The sequence below is a fragment of the Manacus vitellinus genome, unplaced genomic scaffold (genome assembly GCF_001715985.3).
Source record: "Manacus vitellinus isolate BGI_N305 unplaced genomic scaffold, ASM171598v3 scaffold_1_pilon, whole genome shotgun sequence".
Taxonomy (NCBI): Eukaryota; Metazoa; Chordata; class Aves; order Passeriformes; family Pipridae; genus Manacus; species Manacus vitellinus.
This window is the reverse complement of record NW_021939396.1, coordinates 4,314,918-4,333,115: the sequence shown is the minus strand read 5'-3', so window position 1 is coordinate 4,333,115 and position 18,198 is coordinate 4,314,918. Positions and strand designations below refer to the sequence as shown.

At 40.6% G+C, this 18,198-nt stretch overlaps 1 protein-coding gene across 1 annotated transcript in view; it reads right to left on the bottom strand.

The window, feature by feature from the left end:
* The window catches only part of COL22A1 (collagen type XXII alpha 1 chain), a 195,150-nt gene that overhangs the window by 79,339 nt on the left and 97,613 nt on the right, over window positions 1-18,198 (bottom strand). Inside the window, exons 14-21 of the mRNA XM_018074383.2 lie at window positions 15,543-15,596; window positions 13,635-13,679; window positions 9,122-9,175; window positions 7,743-7,796; window positions 5,251-5,286; window positions 3,703-3,732; window positions 2,759-2,812; window positions 1,808-1,861 (exon numbers count right to left, since the gene is read on the bottom strand). Coding sequence (XP_017929872.2) covers window positions 1,808-1,861; window positions 2,759-2,812; window positions 3,703-3,732; window positions 5,251-5,286; window positions 7,743-7,796; window positions 9,122-9,175; window positions 13,635-13,679; window positions 15,543-15,596 — 381 coding nt within the window. The remainder of the gene's footprint in view (window positions 1-1,807; window positions 1,862-2,758; window positions 2,813-3,702; window positions 3,733-5,250; window positions 5,287-7,742; window positions 7,797-9,121; window positions 9,176-13,634; window positions 13,680-15,542; window positions 15,597-18,198) is intronic.

Genomic DNA, 18,198 nt, shown 5'->3' with positions numbered 1-18,198 from the left:
ATCAGAGTACTTCAATTCTCTTCAATTTCACAGAAGAAAGAGAAAGAAAGGAACAGAGGAAAAAAAAAACAAAACCACAAAAACACTCTAAAATTAAACCAGTCTCTCAGAGTTTTACTTCTTTTTCAATCAGATTTAATAAAATCAAGACAGTACTGTCTGTCACTCATAGGTCTTACAGGACATGTGAGAACAGCAAAGAACCTTTCTTCCCCCAGTGTGCTCTTGAGGATGTTGTCAAAATGCAGACATCAAGTGCCAGGCACTTGGAAGAAGCTGACTAATAAAATGAACAGAGCCCATTTGCTTGGTTCAGTTTGAGAGTGTTATCTGCTCCCCAAAAAGTTCTGTGTAGATCCACCAAACCCAGGACTTTGATTCATCTCATGTTTTAAGTCACTGAATAATGGTCTTTAATTTAAAAAAATATATCCATTAACCTAAGATGCCTGGTGACTAATAAAGACCCTTAGGAGAAGTCTAACTAGCTAGACACAACAGAGTCTAGGGAAGAAATCAAAGACAGTATGGATCAAATGACATCTCTAATCAAATGATCATTAGCAGCAGCATTTTCTGTTCTGTTGAAGGTCCTGACAGATCACTGTCCTTTACTCAGCTAATATGCTCTATTAATCTTATTCAAGAAACAGTAGGCTTTAAAAACAGAACAATTCTGAATTTACCAACTCATGAGTAAAGCACTGCACAGTTATTTGCTATAGTGATGTTTTCTAAGGACTGGGAAAGTAAAGGAAAGCAAGTAAATGAATACCCTTTTCCACTGAGGCGTTGACACAAGACTGCATGTAGCGTTTCCCAAGGAGAAGATTCCTAAAAGTCATGCTTACAGTTCCATTCAATAGCATGCAATCCACTGAAAAGTCTGTAGAAAACCACTTACCAAGGTGTTTATTCCTTCCCTGTACTGTCCTTTGCCCATCTCCTTCCCATGCTCATAGACAGTGCTCTCACACTCAGTCTGTTGACAGCACTGGTGCTGACTCAAGTGCAAAGCACTGAAGGCAACCCCCATGACCTCCTCTAAGGAATGAGCTATGATTAAGTCTCTGTGACTACTTAAAAAAGTGACCCCTCAAATAGCAGTACTGAGACCCAAGTGACTGACTCCACGAAGGCTAAGCAGGTGTCTCACTTCCACTCTTATCTGTTGCGAGATGTTCTTCATGTGAACAAGCTGAAGCGAGGAAAGGCAGTTTCAGAGCATGAATTAACATGTATTAACATCAGGCCCACCATGAAATTTACACTTTAGCAGTACTTAAATATTTGAAGACATAATTCTGTGTCAGCAAAAAATCCAGTATTCTTTCATGCACAGGAAAACTAAGCTCCTGATGGAGAATGGTTCACCAGCTGCCATTTTGTGGGACCTTCTCTTTGAGTACAGACCAAACAAAATGGAAAACATTAAGTATTGGAAGTGTATTTACATTTATTTGACTTCCAGGACAACAAAAAGTTCTCTGAACTTTCAACCTGACCACATTACTACTGGCCCTACACACTCAGAGCCGTATCAAGAATCCTCTTGGCAGTATGGGACAGATGTAAATCACATGGAAGCACACGGAAGGAAAGAAATCACACTGCATACAACCTGTGGACTCCAAGAGATACTGAAAGATGCTGAACCATAAAGAAGGAAGTTAGGAAAGGATCTGAGCCTCCAGGATCCTTAAATAAGTAGAAAAGCATATGTGAAGTGGGTGAAAGCAGCAAACTTCATTGAACAAAGGCATCCCAAGCCTCCTGAGAATCAAAATAAATAAAAAAAGAAACTCACCCTTTGACCTGGTAAACCAGGAACTCCAGGTTTGCCTTCTAGACCAGGTTTTCCCTTTAAAAGTGAAAAGTTTTAGAAAGTTAACAGAATAAGAGAAACTAATTAACTGTATAACAATTTCCTAGCTGATTTGTGCTACCATTACTGTGTGGCTACTTAGGCAACTCTTACCTGATATTTATGCTGTCCTTTGAGCAGAAGAGAATGAGAAAACAAGATAGAGAAAAGTGACAATGCCCTGATTAAATACAGAGCAGAGAACTATATTTAAATTACATAATTCAAACCAGATTTATGTAAGTAACAGATCTTCACAATGTCATCAATTTTACAAAAGCCAATCGACAGTGAAACACAGTGAACAATTCAAAAGAAAGGAAACAGTGTTTGCAAATGAGGCAGCAGTGACAATCTGAAATGAGATATATTTTATAACCCAGCTCTGCAGGATAACTCAAATAAACTGCAATTTAAGTTGAAATTAAGAATGCTGGCATGTGTTAATAGTTGCAAAAATTTTGTGGAAACGTGAACACACATACCCAATTCTTAGGTTTCATCCACAAAATATTTTAACCAAGATCTTGTGGCATAACACCAATGCCTTTGACAGCAACTGTTCCCTGACCTTCATGATGTGACAGCTCACAAGTTATCAGTGAGTGCCTCTCTGAGGTGTGCTGATTGCCTATACAGCTCTACAGGACATTAGAAATAGAAAAACAGTGAGGTTCTGCATGACAACAGCCTTGAGGCAAAGTCTGCCCATGTCCTGGGTGCCACCTCCCTGTGTTAAGAGTGACCATCCACAGCAGAATACCTTCTCTCAGCAATGAATTAAAATGGAGGCTGTGGGCACTGTTTAAATATCTTAGTGCCTGAATAACATATGAAGTTTTGGAGTCTGAGTTTCAGCTTCTGGAATGGCAAACAGTGAGACAAACAACTTACTGGAGGTCCAGGAAGTCCAGGTTGGCCTTGTGGTCCTCGTGGCCCAGGCTTTCCCTACAGAAATGTTTTTTTAAAAAGAAAGTTAAAATATCGTTATGAAAAAGTGCATGGGTACATGAGTCATGTTGTCTGTCTTTACAGGACCTATACCACCCCTTTCCCCATAGGTCCCAAAAAAAACAGTGCAGAGACCAGCTGGTTTTCTCCTTAAACCTCTGACTACTTGAATTATCAGCACTCATTAGACTGTCCACAGACTGATCCACCCACACTCAGCAGGCATTTATCCATAACTGGTTCTTTGCTTTTTAAAGATAGTAACTCTACCAAAGACACTGGGATATCATGAGTATTCCAATAAAACACTGTGGGTTGGGGGTTTGATAGTGGAGAAGAGCAATTCTTGCATGAATAGCTTCAAAAGGCCTTTCCCCCAGGCCAGCACAGCTCTGAACGGCTTTAAAGTATCGACTATATGATGCAAATTATTATATTATGTAGCAGGTAAATGCAAATTAGGCACCTACCAACACAAAATCAAGTTTAAATATATTTTTTTAATACATAGGGCTAACAGACTGAAGCAAGGGATATGCTTCCCAGTTTGAGTGTCCAAGTTCAGAGACAAAAGAGGCATAAAACTCAAATACAGTTTAACTTTAATGTTAACCCTTCCCTGTTCTTAAATAATTGCATAGCTGACAGTACAATTCGTACTTCTCGTTTGCGTTAGGTTCACTGCACCTGAAAAGAACATTGCCCTTTTTCCTTTCTTGTTTATTTTCTCCACCATAAATAGGAAAACTTATTTCTTGATTTCCTGATAATGCTTCCATCCACCTTCTTTTTACAGTATTATTTTAAAGAAAAACCTAACCGAACATAAAACAAAATTACATTAAAATATTCTTGCAATGAAAGAATAGATATTGAATCTCTCTTACTTCCTCTCCTTTTAGGCCTTCAATATGCACCTGCAATAGAATCGCAGAGTCATAAAGAATGAAAAAAGTAAAGACAAGATGCAAGGGTATGATGGTCCCCCTCAGGGTATTTTTCTCCCCTTGCTATTCCTTCGAGTTGCTCAGTAACTCCTACAACTCTTCAAATCCTGTTGAAGGCTGGGGGATGTTTTCTATTTAAACAGCTCAGGCTGACACAAGTTACCTAATGACACAGTTACCTATGAAATGATTTGTGTGGCTGTATAAACAGCAAGAACTTAATTCATTATCTCGTCATATAAACAAGTCAGTCAATTCCCCAGATCTTCTTTTACTCAAAGTTACAAAGATCAGTTGAACACAGAAGGCATCACATAACCAGTAGACCAGCTTGAGATATGCCCTGCCTGTTTTGCACCCACCTGCTGTAGCTTTAGGCTCATTTCCAGCTTTTATACGCATCTTTCAAAATTTCTTGGTAACTCCTGTCACGTCATTACTACCACATTTGAGCAGGACAGTAAAAGGTTCTTACCCAAACATGAGTTTTTTTTCATAGCATTCTTTTTCTCATTCCTTTACTTTCTACCACATTCTGCGTAAGGTAAATGCCTGCTGTCTTTCCCATGATTACCAGGGAGTTTCTCATTCTTGTCTTTAGCAGCCATAGTCAAAGAGTGCTGTTTCCTAATACTAATCCTATCTTTTTGGCTAGTAAAAGGTATACTGCCTAACTGCTTTATTACCAGCCCATGCAGAACTCAGTTCTAGACCTCTCCTCTGCATACTTCGTGGTAAATCTTCTTCCATTCACTTGGAGATGATCTCTTCATACAGACAATATTAGTCTCAGGACATTCTTACATCCCTGCCAGTGATGTCCCTGGCATCAGTGAAGGCATTGCTGAAGGCAGAGGGGGGGATGCACTAAGGATGATAAATCTAGTGCCACAGGAAAGGTAAGCCCCATTCTCCTGTTTTCTCAGTTTTCTTTTTTCATCCATACTTCCAGCACATCAGGTCCTGGTTGTCTTATATTCCACCAGGACTTTTTCAGACATAAGCCAAGGAAAAATCATTCGCCCACATCAGAAATTGCCTTTTTCTTCTCTCTCCCCAACTCTCACACTGAGTCTATGTCAAAGGCACTCAATTCTGGAATTTCATTTTCTTTTATGACTTTTACAGGCTCTATGTACCAAAGACCACTTGGAATCAACTCAATGACTGTCAGAAACCACACAGTCCTGTCATAGTATTGCTCTGTCTGATGCACCTAAGGAGTGCTTTCATTGCCTCTTCAAGTCCTGAAGAGGCACTCACAATATCCCAAAATTGTGGCAGTGCTTCTCTTTGTCGGAACCTATCACTTCCCTTCTTCAAAAATCTTCACTGCCTATAGTCTCTCTTTTTTGAAAAAAAAAAAAAAAACCACACCAGAAATATTTAAGAACATCTTTCAGTAAGATCCCCACACCCCTCACTTCCACCTTCTCATGCAATAATGCCTACAAAGTATGAGAAAGCTGAAAAAACAATAATTCTTACTGAAGTGCCAGGCAATCCTGGAGGTCCTGGTTCACCCTGCAGGATAACACAAAAGGAATTAAAAAACATAACACAGACCACAACAATACACGGTACAATACATAACATAATGCAAAATGAAAACAAACCTCTGAGCATATTTTTCAGCTGCTGTTGTACATTATTATTTTCAATACCAATCTGCTCTGCTCTGCAGAGGAATAAGTCCAAGAACTAGTTGGAGTCTGTATTACTGTGATGTTTACATTGATTTAATGACATTTAGTGACTTAAAATGAATGATGCACTAGATGCACCATAGCAGTAGATTTGTGCTTCAAAAATCTTATATTTGGTGTTCACATACCACACAAATTAACCTGCTTGACGCTTAGACCCCCAACAGACCCGCAAGAGGATGGATATTTGGGGGGTCAAAATGTTTTTGTTTGTTAATGACCAAAATAACTTTTCAAAAAAAGTAAGAACTTTCCCCAAGTGATTTTATAGAGCAAATCATACTATATACTATATAGGACACTGAGATGCTACACCCTTTTACCATGATTTATTGTCATATAGGTTATCAATTTGTTCCAGTCCATTTTTCTCCAGCAATGTCCACCATGTATTATGCTTTAAGACTATGAATCCAGAAGGTATATCCTTTACTTTAGGTACAGACTGGTGCTAAATTGATCACGTAGCTTCCTTCTACACTCTGTTCATTACTCACGTAGGTCTCTGAATGACCCAACATATTTTTTGTATTCTTTTCTCTGAAGACAAGCTCAACTAGTATTTGTTATTTATTCATAGAGTCATAGAATGGTTTGGATTGAAAGAGGCCTTAAAGATAGAGTTACTGAATCATTAAGGTTGGAAAAGACCTCCAAGGGCACTGAGCTCAACCTTTGACTGAACACCAGCATGTCAACTAAACCACAATCACTAAGTGTAACATCCAGTCATTTCTGAACACCTCCAGGAATGCTGAATTCACCACCTGCCTGAGCAGCCCATTCCAATGCTTATCCACGCTTTCAGTGAATAAATTCTTCCTGATGTCCAATTTGAACCTCTCCTGGTTTAGCTTGAGGCCATTTCTTCTTGTCCTGTTGCTACTTGCCTGGGAGAAGAGACTGAGCCCCACCTGCCTACAACCTCTTGCCAGGTGGTTGTATACAGTGATAAGGTCCCTCCTGACCCTCCTTTTCTCCAGGCTAAACAACCCCTGCTTCTTCAGTTGCTCCTCATATGACTTACTGTCTAGACCCTTCCCCAGCTCAGTTGCCCTTCTCTGGACATGCTCCAGCACCTCAATGTCATTCTTGTCACAAGAGGCCCAGAACTGAACAAGGATTTGAGGTGTGGCCTCACCAGTGCCCAACTCAGAGGGACAATCCTTGCTCTGGTCCTGCTGGCCACACTATTGCTACAGCTCAGGATGCCCTTTCCCCTCTTGCCCACCTGAGCACACTCTGGCTCATGTTCAGCCACTGTCGACCAGGACTCCCAGGTCCTTCCCCACCAGGCAGCTTTCCAGCCACTCTGCACCCATCCTGTGGTACTGCAGGGGTTGTTGTGACCCAAGTGTAGGACCTGTCACTTTGCCTTATTGAATCTCAATCCAGCCTGTCCAGAATATCCGGTTCCAGCTGTCTTGCCTTGGACAGGGATGCCACCCACTAGATCAAGTTGCCCAGGGCCCCATCCAAACTGGTCTATTCTGAAGAAATACTGAAGAGACACACAGCAGCTGCTCTGAAAGTATTGGACCAAGGAGCAAAACATCTTCTGAAAGCACCAGATGCGGCTGCTTCAGAGACATGGATGAAGTGTTATGAACTCAAGACTGATCACTACTGCAGAGAGAGAACAGAGAGTATTGCTTCCAATCTCTGCATTCTTGGATAAGCTCACTGCCTTATCTGGAGGAGAAAGAGAGAAAGAAATCCAGAACTGACTGTGCCTTTCCACTCATGCCAAAGACCTGTGTCGGAAATATCAAAACTACAACATCATCTCTAACAGAGAGGGAAATATAAGGCTGCCCTGAAAACTTTAACAACTGCAAAAATAACAAGGTCAAAATTGCTGCTGAGTGCAGTGAATAATTATTTTGCAGGGAAGAGGCTCAGAGTCATTTTATTGACACTTTTTGAGTCAATTATACATCTCCTGGGTCAGAAAATCAGCTTCTACACAAACATATTGACATTTCTTAGGTGAGGAAGATTTTCTGACCCAAACTGCATTCTATTTCCTTCTACTCCCACTATGGGGGCTTAACAAAGAGCAGTGGAGCTATAACCAGGCACACTTTAATACCCGCTTTTACCCATTTCAGAAGCAATGCCAGGAAAGTTAAACATTTAAGTGGATATACACTTCAGTAATACACAACAAGATAAATAGTAGACCAACAGCTCTGATATTTTCAGCACTGGGGGCCAAAGAAGAATTAACAAATGTGTTTCCAAACCCCTCCTGGGCATCCCATCCAACCTTACCTTTTCTCCTTTGGTCCCACTAGCACCTGGAGGGCCGGGGCTGCCAGCAGGGCCCTATAAACAGGTAAAATGGAGAGAAAACTCTTTGTTTTTGAAGTACAGGAAAAACATAAGGCTGCAGATATTGGCAGCACAAAGGGTGATGTCTCATTGCACTAGGATAGGAGCTAATAGAACACACAAGGCTGCTTTGGCTCTGCTGCATAGAGAGGAAAGAGAACAATGATGGAGATGCCACAGGAGCCACAATAACACCAACCCAACTTCAGCTGGTTCAAAAGAATTGTAGTTCAGTGGGTATATCAGTGTCAAACATAAAATTCAGTATCAAATTCAGGCGTGAAGATCTGCCCACTCCTAGGTGTCTAGACATGAAAAGGGAAAAAAAGCTTCCGAACTTCTGTTCCAAATTCTGTAACAGGGCTTCACTTGGAGAAATTGTTCCTTTGGAACAATAGACAATCAAGATCCATCTTCATGTCCTTGTGCAATTTCCCACTTCATCTACATTTGCTGCAAGTAGAAACCAGTTCTGTAAGCAGTATAATGGGCACAGTAAACACAACTCCCTGAGATTCCAGTGCTGCCTGTAGCACCAGAAAACATTTCCATCTTATGAGGATAGTGATAAACACTAACTAGACACACACTTTTCCATACAGGGTAAACCGTGACTGAGAAACAGAGCAGGATGCAGATGCAGCAGCCTGGAGGCTTCAGGCTCGAGGGTGGCAATGATTAGCTGCATGGCTTTTGGAAATCACTTCTAGCCTCTGCTTCTTACTTTGTCCTTTGCTATTTAGACCAGAAGATCCTTGAGAGGAAAGGATGCCTCTCATTAAGTATCATATCCTGAGTAATGAAAACAGTCTTGTGGGATCTACAGATAGCGGTTTTAGACAAAGCATTATGTGTCTGATCAGCAGAAATGTACTGATCTTTTAGACAATTTTCTGGTTTGTTCTTGTCTTAAAAATGTAAATAGTTCCAAGTCTTTTTGATTGAAAACAAACCAAATATATTAAATCCAGTTCTCTTCCTTTCATGTTGTGGGAAGGGAAAAAAAAGTTCATAAAAATCAGGCTTAAACAACTGAATTTTTATGTGTGATTTCTTATATGTTTAACAAAAAGTAAGACAAACATTTAATCTATCAATCTGAAAGGACTGGCATTTCCTTTAAATGTATATTGCATTATAGTTTAATTCTAAAACCAACTAAACAAAAAAAACCCCAACTGTACCCACAAAAACCCTTAGAGCAGGCATGTGGGGGGAGTCCTGCCATGATTCAGCAGTTGCCCAGGATAAGTCTCAGTTTTAAGAGTCAACTTTCACTCTTTTCAAAAAAATGCTTCCAGTCATTATTTGCAACGTACCTGTCTCCCCTCCACACCCGGCTTTCCAGGGAACCCATCCAGGCCTCTCTCTCCCTTGAAAAAGAAGACAAAAAAACACTATATCTCAAATCCGTGGTGTTTAGGTCACTACTCTGCAGGTGATGTCCATGGTATTTGCTCCAACAGTAAGGAATAAGGAGAGAAATTCCAGACAGCCCAATAGAGAAAATGTCTAAAGTTCCCACATCTTGTACCACGAAAAGTTGCTGTGACCAAAAGCAGCTGTGTAGTAGTTTTCTATGTTGGCATCCTTCCTCTACCTACTGGGGTGGGTTCACAAAAACTGGGTAGCATACACCAGGAGAACCATCAGCCTGGAATAACTCTTATGAAAATAATGAATCCACAATCCAGCAATAGCTCAGTTTTCCCCAGTAAAGAAAAAGTGTTTTGGTTTTCAACTATCCTTTCTGTAACTTAGGGGAAAAATTTATCTGTTCCTTTATGTCTTCAGAACTGGACAGTACACAAAGTCCACAGCAATCAATTTCACTACTTTATTTTTATTACCTGAAGATATGGGATTTTTTCGCCTGCACCTAAACCTGATTTTTTCTCGCTACAGTTCCAGACTAGTGTTTCTTTTCCTAACCTCCTGCAGAGAACAGACTGTTTCCTTCGTCTTTACAATGTTTTATGTATTTGAAGACCTACAAAACTCTCCTTTCAAACTTCTCTAGACTTAACAACCACAATACTTCTAACTTTTCTTCATGCGCATGTTTTTCAGACTTCTGACCATTTTTGTTTCTCCCCTTTGTGCAGTTTCCAATTTTTGCATGTTTTCACCGTATCTAAGTGCGTGAACCTGGACACAGCTGAGGCTTTGAGCAGAAATATTATTTCATGTTTCATAAACTATTCTTCTGTTTAAATGCCAGGACAACATCTACTTTGCCCCAAAACCCCTTTCACAGGACAGCTCCTCGATCACTTGTTCCCAGTCTTTAGCGCTGTGAAATTTGTTGTCCTACACCTATGAATCATCCTGCAGTTTCCCCTTCTCAATCTCGTCTTCTGTTTGGGAGATTATGTTTTCAAGATAATTTTGAATTCTGACCCTGACCTCTACTGTATTTCCACGTTCAAGCCTAAGATATTCCATATTTTATAATCCAGGTTCTTGATAGAGAAAAAGACTGGATCAAAAACATACTTGTGCTGAACTTCAGTCTTACAGATTGTGGACCTTGGCCATTTCAGCTTCTTTAGTTAAAAACTCTTTGAAACAGGCACTTTCTTTTTCTCTGTAAATTCCTTAAACCTCTCTAAAATGGAACACAGATTTTACTTGGATGTTGCACACACAGCTGAATATAAACTATCAAAAGCACACACAGGGCCAATGCAAACGTGAATGTGCATGTAAAACCAAATTGTACAAGTACAAGCACAAGCAGTGACAACAAACTGTTAGTTTTATTCTGCTTTTTTAATGGTTTAGATATTTTAATCCCTTTAGAACTGTTATTACCTACAAACCCACACTTAACGCCAATGGATTTAACTAGCTCCTTTTGTAAACTACATTGATTTAGCAAGTCAGAAATGGATTTGCAAATCACTTTGTTTATTTTTCCTCCTTAGAAAGTCAATCAGTCTTCTAACATAAATATTATTTTAAATTATGTATTCAAGGAATGAAATTAGAGAGACACATATCCTACAGAAAACCAGTGTCAGACCCCAGATACACTTGATTTTAGGGTGATGGTTTCCATATTAATGGTTTCCTTTGCACTGACTGAACTATGCATATCCTGATTTCAAGACTTTCAGTAAGCAACATCCTGGTAGATTGCTGACAAAATGTGCAGTGTATTCCCAGGAGAATTTTTAACATCAATATACTGCAGCAACGAGTACTTCACACATGCTGGTTTAGCTGCCAAAACAGAAAAGTGTCAATGTTCTTACTGCTAGTAACGGGGGCTGGGAAAGGCAAATGTATTATTTATACAAATACATAAAATAAAGCTCTTTGAAAATGCTCCAAATGATTGTGTTTTCTGTTGTTTCTACAGAAAAATCTGTCATTATAAATATTTGTTATCATTTTTTCCATTCTTTAAAGACAGCTACTCGGTGAAAGGTATTTTTTTCCAACAGAAAGAACAAACACATTAAAGTTTTATTCTCACATTTTCACTTTAAGACTCCATTTCTTTCTCCTATGCTCTACTGGTCTTCCTGCTTTTAAGCACTGGAAGAAAATGGTGAAGAGTCATAAGGAACTGGGGAAAATCCCAATTTCACCAGAACTTCAGTGCTACTCTATGACCTCTACCAGTTAGAAAAGGTAATGATTTGTTGAAAAATGATTCCTCACGAGTCTGGAAAAGGGTGAAGGAGAAAAAAACCCACTGCAGAGGAATCTGGCAGCAGCAGACCAGCCCTGCTGCCTCCTTACACAAGCTCTTCTCAATAAAACAGACAAGAATTCAGGATGGACATGTGCTTTTGCAGCAAAAGCAATGCCCCATGTCACACTGGGACTGATGCACATGCCTAAATTAACATGCCAAGTATCCCTGACATACCAGGCTTATGTTGGTGGAGAAATGCATCTTGCTTGTCTCCTGCAGAGTCTGTGCTGGAGTCTACAATGAGCCCACTGAGTTCAAAAAACATGGGAGATCCCTCCTGTGGTGCAGTAGTTTTCCTAAAGTTCAAGTGTAACCAGTACTATTGGATTTGGGAACATCAATGTAAAACCTCAATATTTACATCGGGGGTCCCAAAATATAGGGATAAAGCAGCAAGATGTATTATGGGATATGTATGCTTTTTTGATGCTCAGGGTGCAGATGTGATAGAACAATACTCAGTGCACAGACTGGTGCTTTCATCTGATATTATAAACTCTTTTCTCCTCAGGCACAAAGAAACACAGGTTGTGTAGGTGTCAGTATTCAAGTTACAGACTGAAGAGCAGACAAGGAAATATTTGGCCAGTCGAATTTACGCCCACTGCTTTCACAGTTGTACTTACTGGTAGAAGTTAAAGTAATGGCAGTGGGTGCTCTGAGACCATCATTAAAACGTGGAAAAAAATCAAAGTACAATTGTTGTAGCAGAGATTTGGCTGCTTCAGGAAAAAAAAATAAAAAAAAACCCAACCCAAAAAACGGACCTTAACTGTGCATATCCTTCTAATGAAATGAAACCTAATTCATTTCTTCCCCATTTTAATCTTCCTCTAGCTTAGTCAGCTTAGTCAGCTGCTTGCCCACACATAGCTCCAACTTCCTCTCCCATCAAGGTGATTTCAGAAAGATGGATTTTCTTCCGGGAGCCAAATATTCCAGCAGATTAGATAATCTTGCCTCTGGAAAAGCAGCAGAGGCACTGGGTGGACTCAGCACACTGAACCAGTTCTGCAAAGGGATGAGGGAAAAGCATGAGGAAGATAAAGTATGATCCAGCCTTTTGCTCTGGCTGCATCAACAAGGATAGGTAATATAAAATATAATTCTGGTTATTTTATCATAAACAGCAGAAAGGACACTGGTAAAGAGAAACACAACATCTCACACTAGGGGTCTATTGATAATTTTTACTGGTAGGAAAAAGTTTGGTGTAAATTGCCAGGTTTCCCCTCCAGAAAATGGAAATGAGAGGGAAATGGGAACAAGACTGTGCTAGTAAACCAATGACTCCCTCTTTACAGAGGTATCACTAAAGAGAGTTTAAACACAGGCAAAGCTGCCAGATCATCATTGAGATGTCTCAGGACCAACTTGAGTCATAAGCAAGACAAGGCACTTCTGGGGAGCCTTGAGCACTGTCAGGCAGGTCCACAGCAGAAGTAGGTGCATATCTGATGTGTCTGATCACAGACATCAAACTGCTATAATTAAGACTTTACACCTGCCCATATCTCTTTTTAAAGGTTTATTCCAGGTATAATAGGCACTTGGTCTCTTCCTTAAGCCATAACATAGTTTGAATTGCAGAGTGTCCCGTACTGTGTAAAACAGCTATTCCAAGCCAGGAAAGAACATAGAACTGGGAAGCAGCTCCATTTGGATGAAACCTTTAATGTAGAAACTACCTGGTACTTAATGTTCCTGATTTAATAGTGATGGGAGAAGACAGAAACATAGGAAGTTGGATAATCTGAGTAAATGAAGCAAGATGGATGCAGATATTGTCAGCAGCAGTCAGTGGTCATTCACAGCCCTCAGGTGGTACACACAATGTAGGCACCCCTCTAGATCTCCCCACTGGCATGCCTTCACTCCAGTCCTCTCTCTCCTCCATCCCTGGCTACATACAGACAAGAAGTCCCCAAATGTGTGCTTAGTAGACAGCAGAGATCCATAAAGCTTTCCTGAATGCCCAGGGCACATGGGAGAGCACTGGGAAGTGCAGCATAGTGAGGAAACTCCATTATCCATCCACTTCCAGAGCTGCTGGTCTTGCAGCCCACCTCACCTAATGGTCAGAGGAAAAGAACAGCCTGGCTTTTCCTGGCATGCAGCAGGAATACCTTGTCTCCTCGTGTTCCCTTTTCTCCTCTTTCTCCTTGTAGACCCTAAAAATAAAAAGAAACAGAGATTATAAAGTTCAATCCAAGTAGAGGCATAGTTACCTCCTCTAATTAGTCACCAAGTCACTGTGCACATCTGCACAATCTATTCAACTGAACCTCAAGGACATTTTCAGTTGCCAGTCCTCAAAGCTGGCCGCAGGCATGGTCCAAGCAGACTCACTGAGCAGGGACTACTTGTGGGCCCAAGAACATCTGTAACATTATATTGCCTGCAGACATGCAGCCCTCCTGCCAACAGCAGTGTAGAGGGACAGGGAACACACCACAGCTGCAGATGGTCTGGAAAACAACCAATGCTCTGCACTTTTCATGTTCCTTGTAAACAGTGAGGACTCTGGTAGAGGACGATACTGATGGGAAAACCTATCGCATAAAAAAGCAAGAATTCCCATTCCTAGTGGGACTGGACGCAGTAGCTAGGCAGACAGTAGGTAGCTCTGAGAGCTGGCAAGTGTTAGATGTACTCTGACCCGGAGGCCCAGCACATTTTTGTGCTGTGAATCCAATGCCAGTGTTCCTCTGGACTGCATAATTCACCTCCTCCCAGCTACACCAGAAACATTGCTGGAGCTCAGTTTGATGTGGCACTAACACAGGCCATCAATTCAATGGGCAAGAACCATATTTCACCTTCCCTTGACATAGCAAGTACCTTGTATTTTAACTTTATTGTGGAAACTGAGCAACCAGCTAACAGCTATAGAGAGACAGATATGCTTCAGTCAATAGTGACTTGTCTGAAACTGCCAAAGCTTAAAATGCTGCTTACTATGACAGCATATTTGTATTTAAACTTCAGTTTACTTTACACTGCAGTGGAGGCTTACCTCCCAGCTAATGAGAGCTGCATATCTGGGTATATTTGGAGGACTTAAGAGGGTTTACATAATCAACCGAATGAGCAGGGATATTTTCAACTATGGGATATGTTCAGCAGGGATATGTTGCTCAGCACCCAGTCCAAGCTGGCTTTGAATATCTTCATGGATGGGCCATCTACCACTTATCTGGGCAACCTGTTCCAGAGTCTCACCATCCTCATTGTAAAAACATTCTGCTTTTTTTTTTCTAATCTAAATCTACCCCCTTTTAGTTTAAAACCATTATCCCTTGTCCTACCACAACAGGTCCTGCTAAAAAGTTTGTCCCCACTTTTCTTATAGGCCTTCTTTAAATATTGAAAGTTCACAATAAGGCCTCCTCAGAGCCTTCTCTTCTCCAGACCAAACCACCTCAACTCTCTCAGCCTTTCCTCACAGGAGAGGTGCTCCAGCCTTCTGACCATTTCCATGACCCTCCTCTGGACCTACTTTAAGAGGTCTGTGAATTTTTCTTGTGCTGAGGACCCCAGGGACAGAGATGCTTACTGGATAGAATCTAATTTATTTTGGTCTGGCTGTCTGTTCACTGGAGGCAGGTTTGTCCACTGAGCCCAAAGACTATTCCCTGAGAGTTTTGAAAATATGATTGGAAACTTGCTGAGAGGTGGTAATTTTTCTTGGTGTTCTATGAAGTTTTCAAGCACCATATAAATGGTGCATCATCACAGACCAAAGTAATTACATTATGGTGAGAGAATCACAAAATCACCAACTGTTATCTCAATAATAAAGTCAATTCTGTTGACATCTCTCTGCTGGCTACAGGTCTGTTCTCTTTTAAAAAAGTCTGAAGAAACTCAGTGAAGTCAAGAAAGTGTCACCATTTGGACATAGTGCTGGTAAGGGGCCAGACATACCATATACTGCTTAATAATAACAATTAAAAAAATATAGCTGGGTAGAATCACTGAAAAAGTAAAGAAAGTGTCAGGACCATAAAAATTTAAAAAGACACATGACTTACCGGTGCACCTACATAGCCTTTAATTCCAGGAGGACCCTGTTTTCCCTCGGATCCCTGGCAAGGAATTGAGATACAGTAAACCATCAGAAACTCTTTCACATAAGAGAACAAGAATAAAACTAGTTATTCAGAAATGTAAGTTGTTCTTTCAGGCTGTTGAGGCTTCTTGATTCTCTCGGTGCTGATACAGGAACATCATCTATCTGACTTTCCAAATACCTACCCAAAGTGACACCCCAGTATTTTCCTCTGTCTCTGGCACTTAGACATTAGCAAGTTTTATCCTTCTGCTTCTAGTTTTGCCCTACAAAGGCAAACCACCACATGCAAATTCCTTCTATAGGTTATTTAAGAAGGTTTGGCAATGTCAGTTGCGTACAACAACTCTTTTGTCTCCTGAACAGTGTTGGTGGAACAACACACGGATATACATTGCTGCAAAAGCTGCAGTTAAGGCCATATCTCAGAATAAATGAACTACTGACTTCAAAATGTTATATGTTTTGAGGAATAAATGAAAAGAAACAGATCAAACCTACATTCTCTAATGTATATTTTTTGCCTAAGTGGGAGAAATGCAAGAGGATCAGGTACATTTCAGCAGTCCTTCAGCTCATTGCACAGTGACTCTCCCTGGAGAGTGTACACTGAAATGGAGAGAACTCACTTTTATGTGTCTTACAGTGTCTGAAAATGATCTGGATCCTCAGCTCCAAGGCTTAACCCTTGGAGCCTGACCTAGAGAACTGATTTGGCATCTTATATGACCTGTTTGACTGATTATTTTCTTACTTATATCACTTCCCCTTCCCCGCCACTACTGTCTAACTCCTGTATTGTGTGGCTGTAATGGGCATAAGGCTTCAAAACAGAGATTTTATTTTTAAATAATTTTAAAATAATTTCTATATTTCACATTAATAGATGTTTCATATTAAAAAATAAAATTAAATTCAAGGTGTGTTTGCAATTAATTAGTAGAATTGAGACTTTTTTTTTCCCCAGTGTAAATGCCCAGATTAATGACAGTGGGGTACAAGCACAGGCAAAGGTGGCTCGGGGATCTCTACGACATCAGGCACATGAGAACCTCTGCCAGGTCAGGAAGTATTCTAAGTCCTCTGATAGCAGAGGGAGAGCAACAGGAATGCACCTAAACATCTCCCTCCAGCCTGCAGAAAAATACACTACTAAAGTCTAGGCAAAACCCCAAGAGAAACAGAGGCCTGTTCCAAGTTGTCCAAATTGTTAAAGTCCGACTAAGTACCGCTACATAAAACATGGTTATAATACTCATCAGAAGTTATAGACAGAGAAACTGGGTTTGTCTGATTGAGAAGATGTGCTGCACCCACTCAAGGCCTGTGCTGAGATCATGTCTGGTAAATCAGAGAAGCGTGAGACCTTCAACAGCTGAAGTAAGGAAGAAGGAAATTTGTCAAAATGAAACTCTTACCTAGTACTTTATATTTCAAAAACTTGATTCTTTTTCCCCTCTTTGTCTCTGCTTTTTCTATCAAGTACAGATAACTGTCAGTTCAGATAGGAATGCTATAGCTGTGTCCATGCCATAGCAATGATAACCACAAAAAAACCTCTTTATCCTTTTATTAAAAAAATACAGAAAAAAGAAAAGCACGAAAAGATTGAATATTTACTGAAAGATATTACAGGCTAAAGGGCCTGATCTCAAAAATCCAAGTTTTGTTTCACTGCTATAACATCATACCTGAGGGACCTGAACTGTTGCCTTTTTTGCCATTTACTGCATATAAATTAACCTGCCACATATTTACCTCAGAGTTTTCCAACCAGTGGGTATTTCTTGCCATCTCAGACCACCATGACATCTGTAACCAGAAGCTCCAACACTTCAGCACAAGGCTGACTTTGAGAGCACTTCTTTGCATCCACCAGTTTGTAGCCAGCAAGATCACACTTGATGATCAGTCAAGTTTACCCTCCAAGTTTGATGAACAAGAAAAAAAAACACGCCAAAACCCAGAATTTTATGTTGAAGACACCAAGTTGGGAACAATCTTCCCTGGAGGCATCACTGAGCAGCAAAAGCAGTAAAAGTAGAGATGACACGCCGAGGCCATTTCATTCCTGTGAGTTATACGTGTGCCCTAATGGGCTCAGATACATTTTGGTACCTCTGTGGACTGAAATCCTATTACCAGAAGTCTGCAGGACCCTTACCTGTGCTACTGGAAGCTTCACACAATTAATGAGGTCTGTAAAAACTGGAAGACAACTTCTTAAAAGAAAGTGCTGGCAATTCCCACTGAAGCAAAAGACTCCTCAGCCAAGGACATAAACAAGGAGTTGAATTTCCCGTGGTGCAGGTATCGTTGCTGAGCTCACACTGCACTGGCCTGGCTCAATGCAAATGAAGATGGATTGAGCTGGGAAGGACCACAACCCAACCGAACAGAGAAACTGCAAGGTAGCTCTCCATGGAGCCTGGGGTAGAGCCCAGAGCTGCTGTATTGACGCTGATGATAAAAATAAGTGATCTGGCAAAAAAAACAATCATTACATCACTAATGGGAGACGTGACCTCTCTGATTGCAAACTCCACTAATCCTTATACACCTTGTTCCACACCAATGAGATGCTCAAACTTTACACCAAGGAGTAAAGGAGTGTGGGT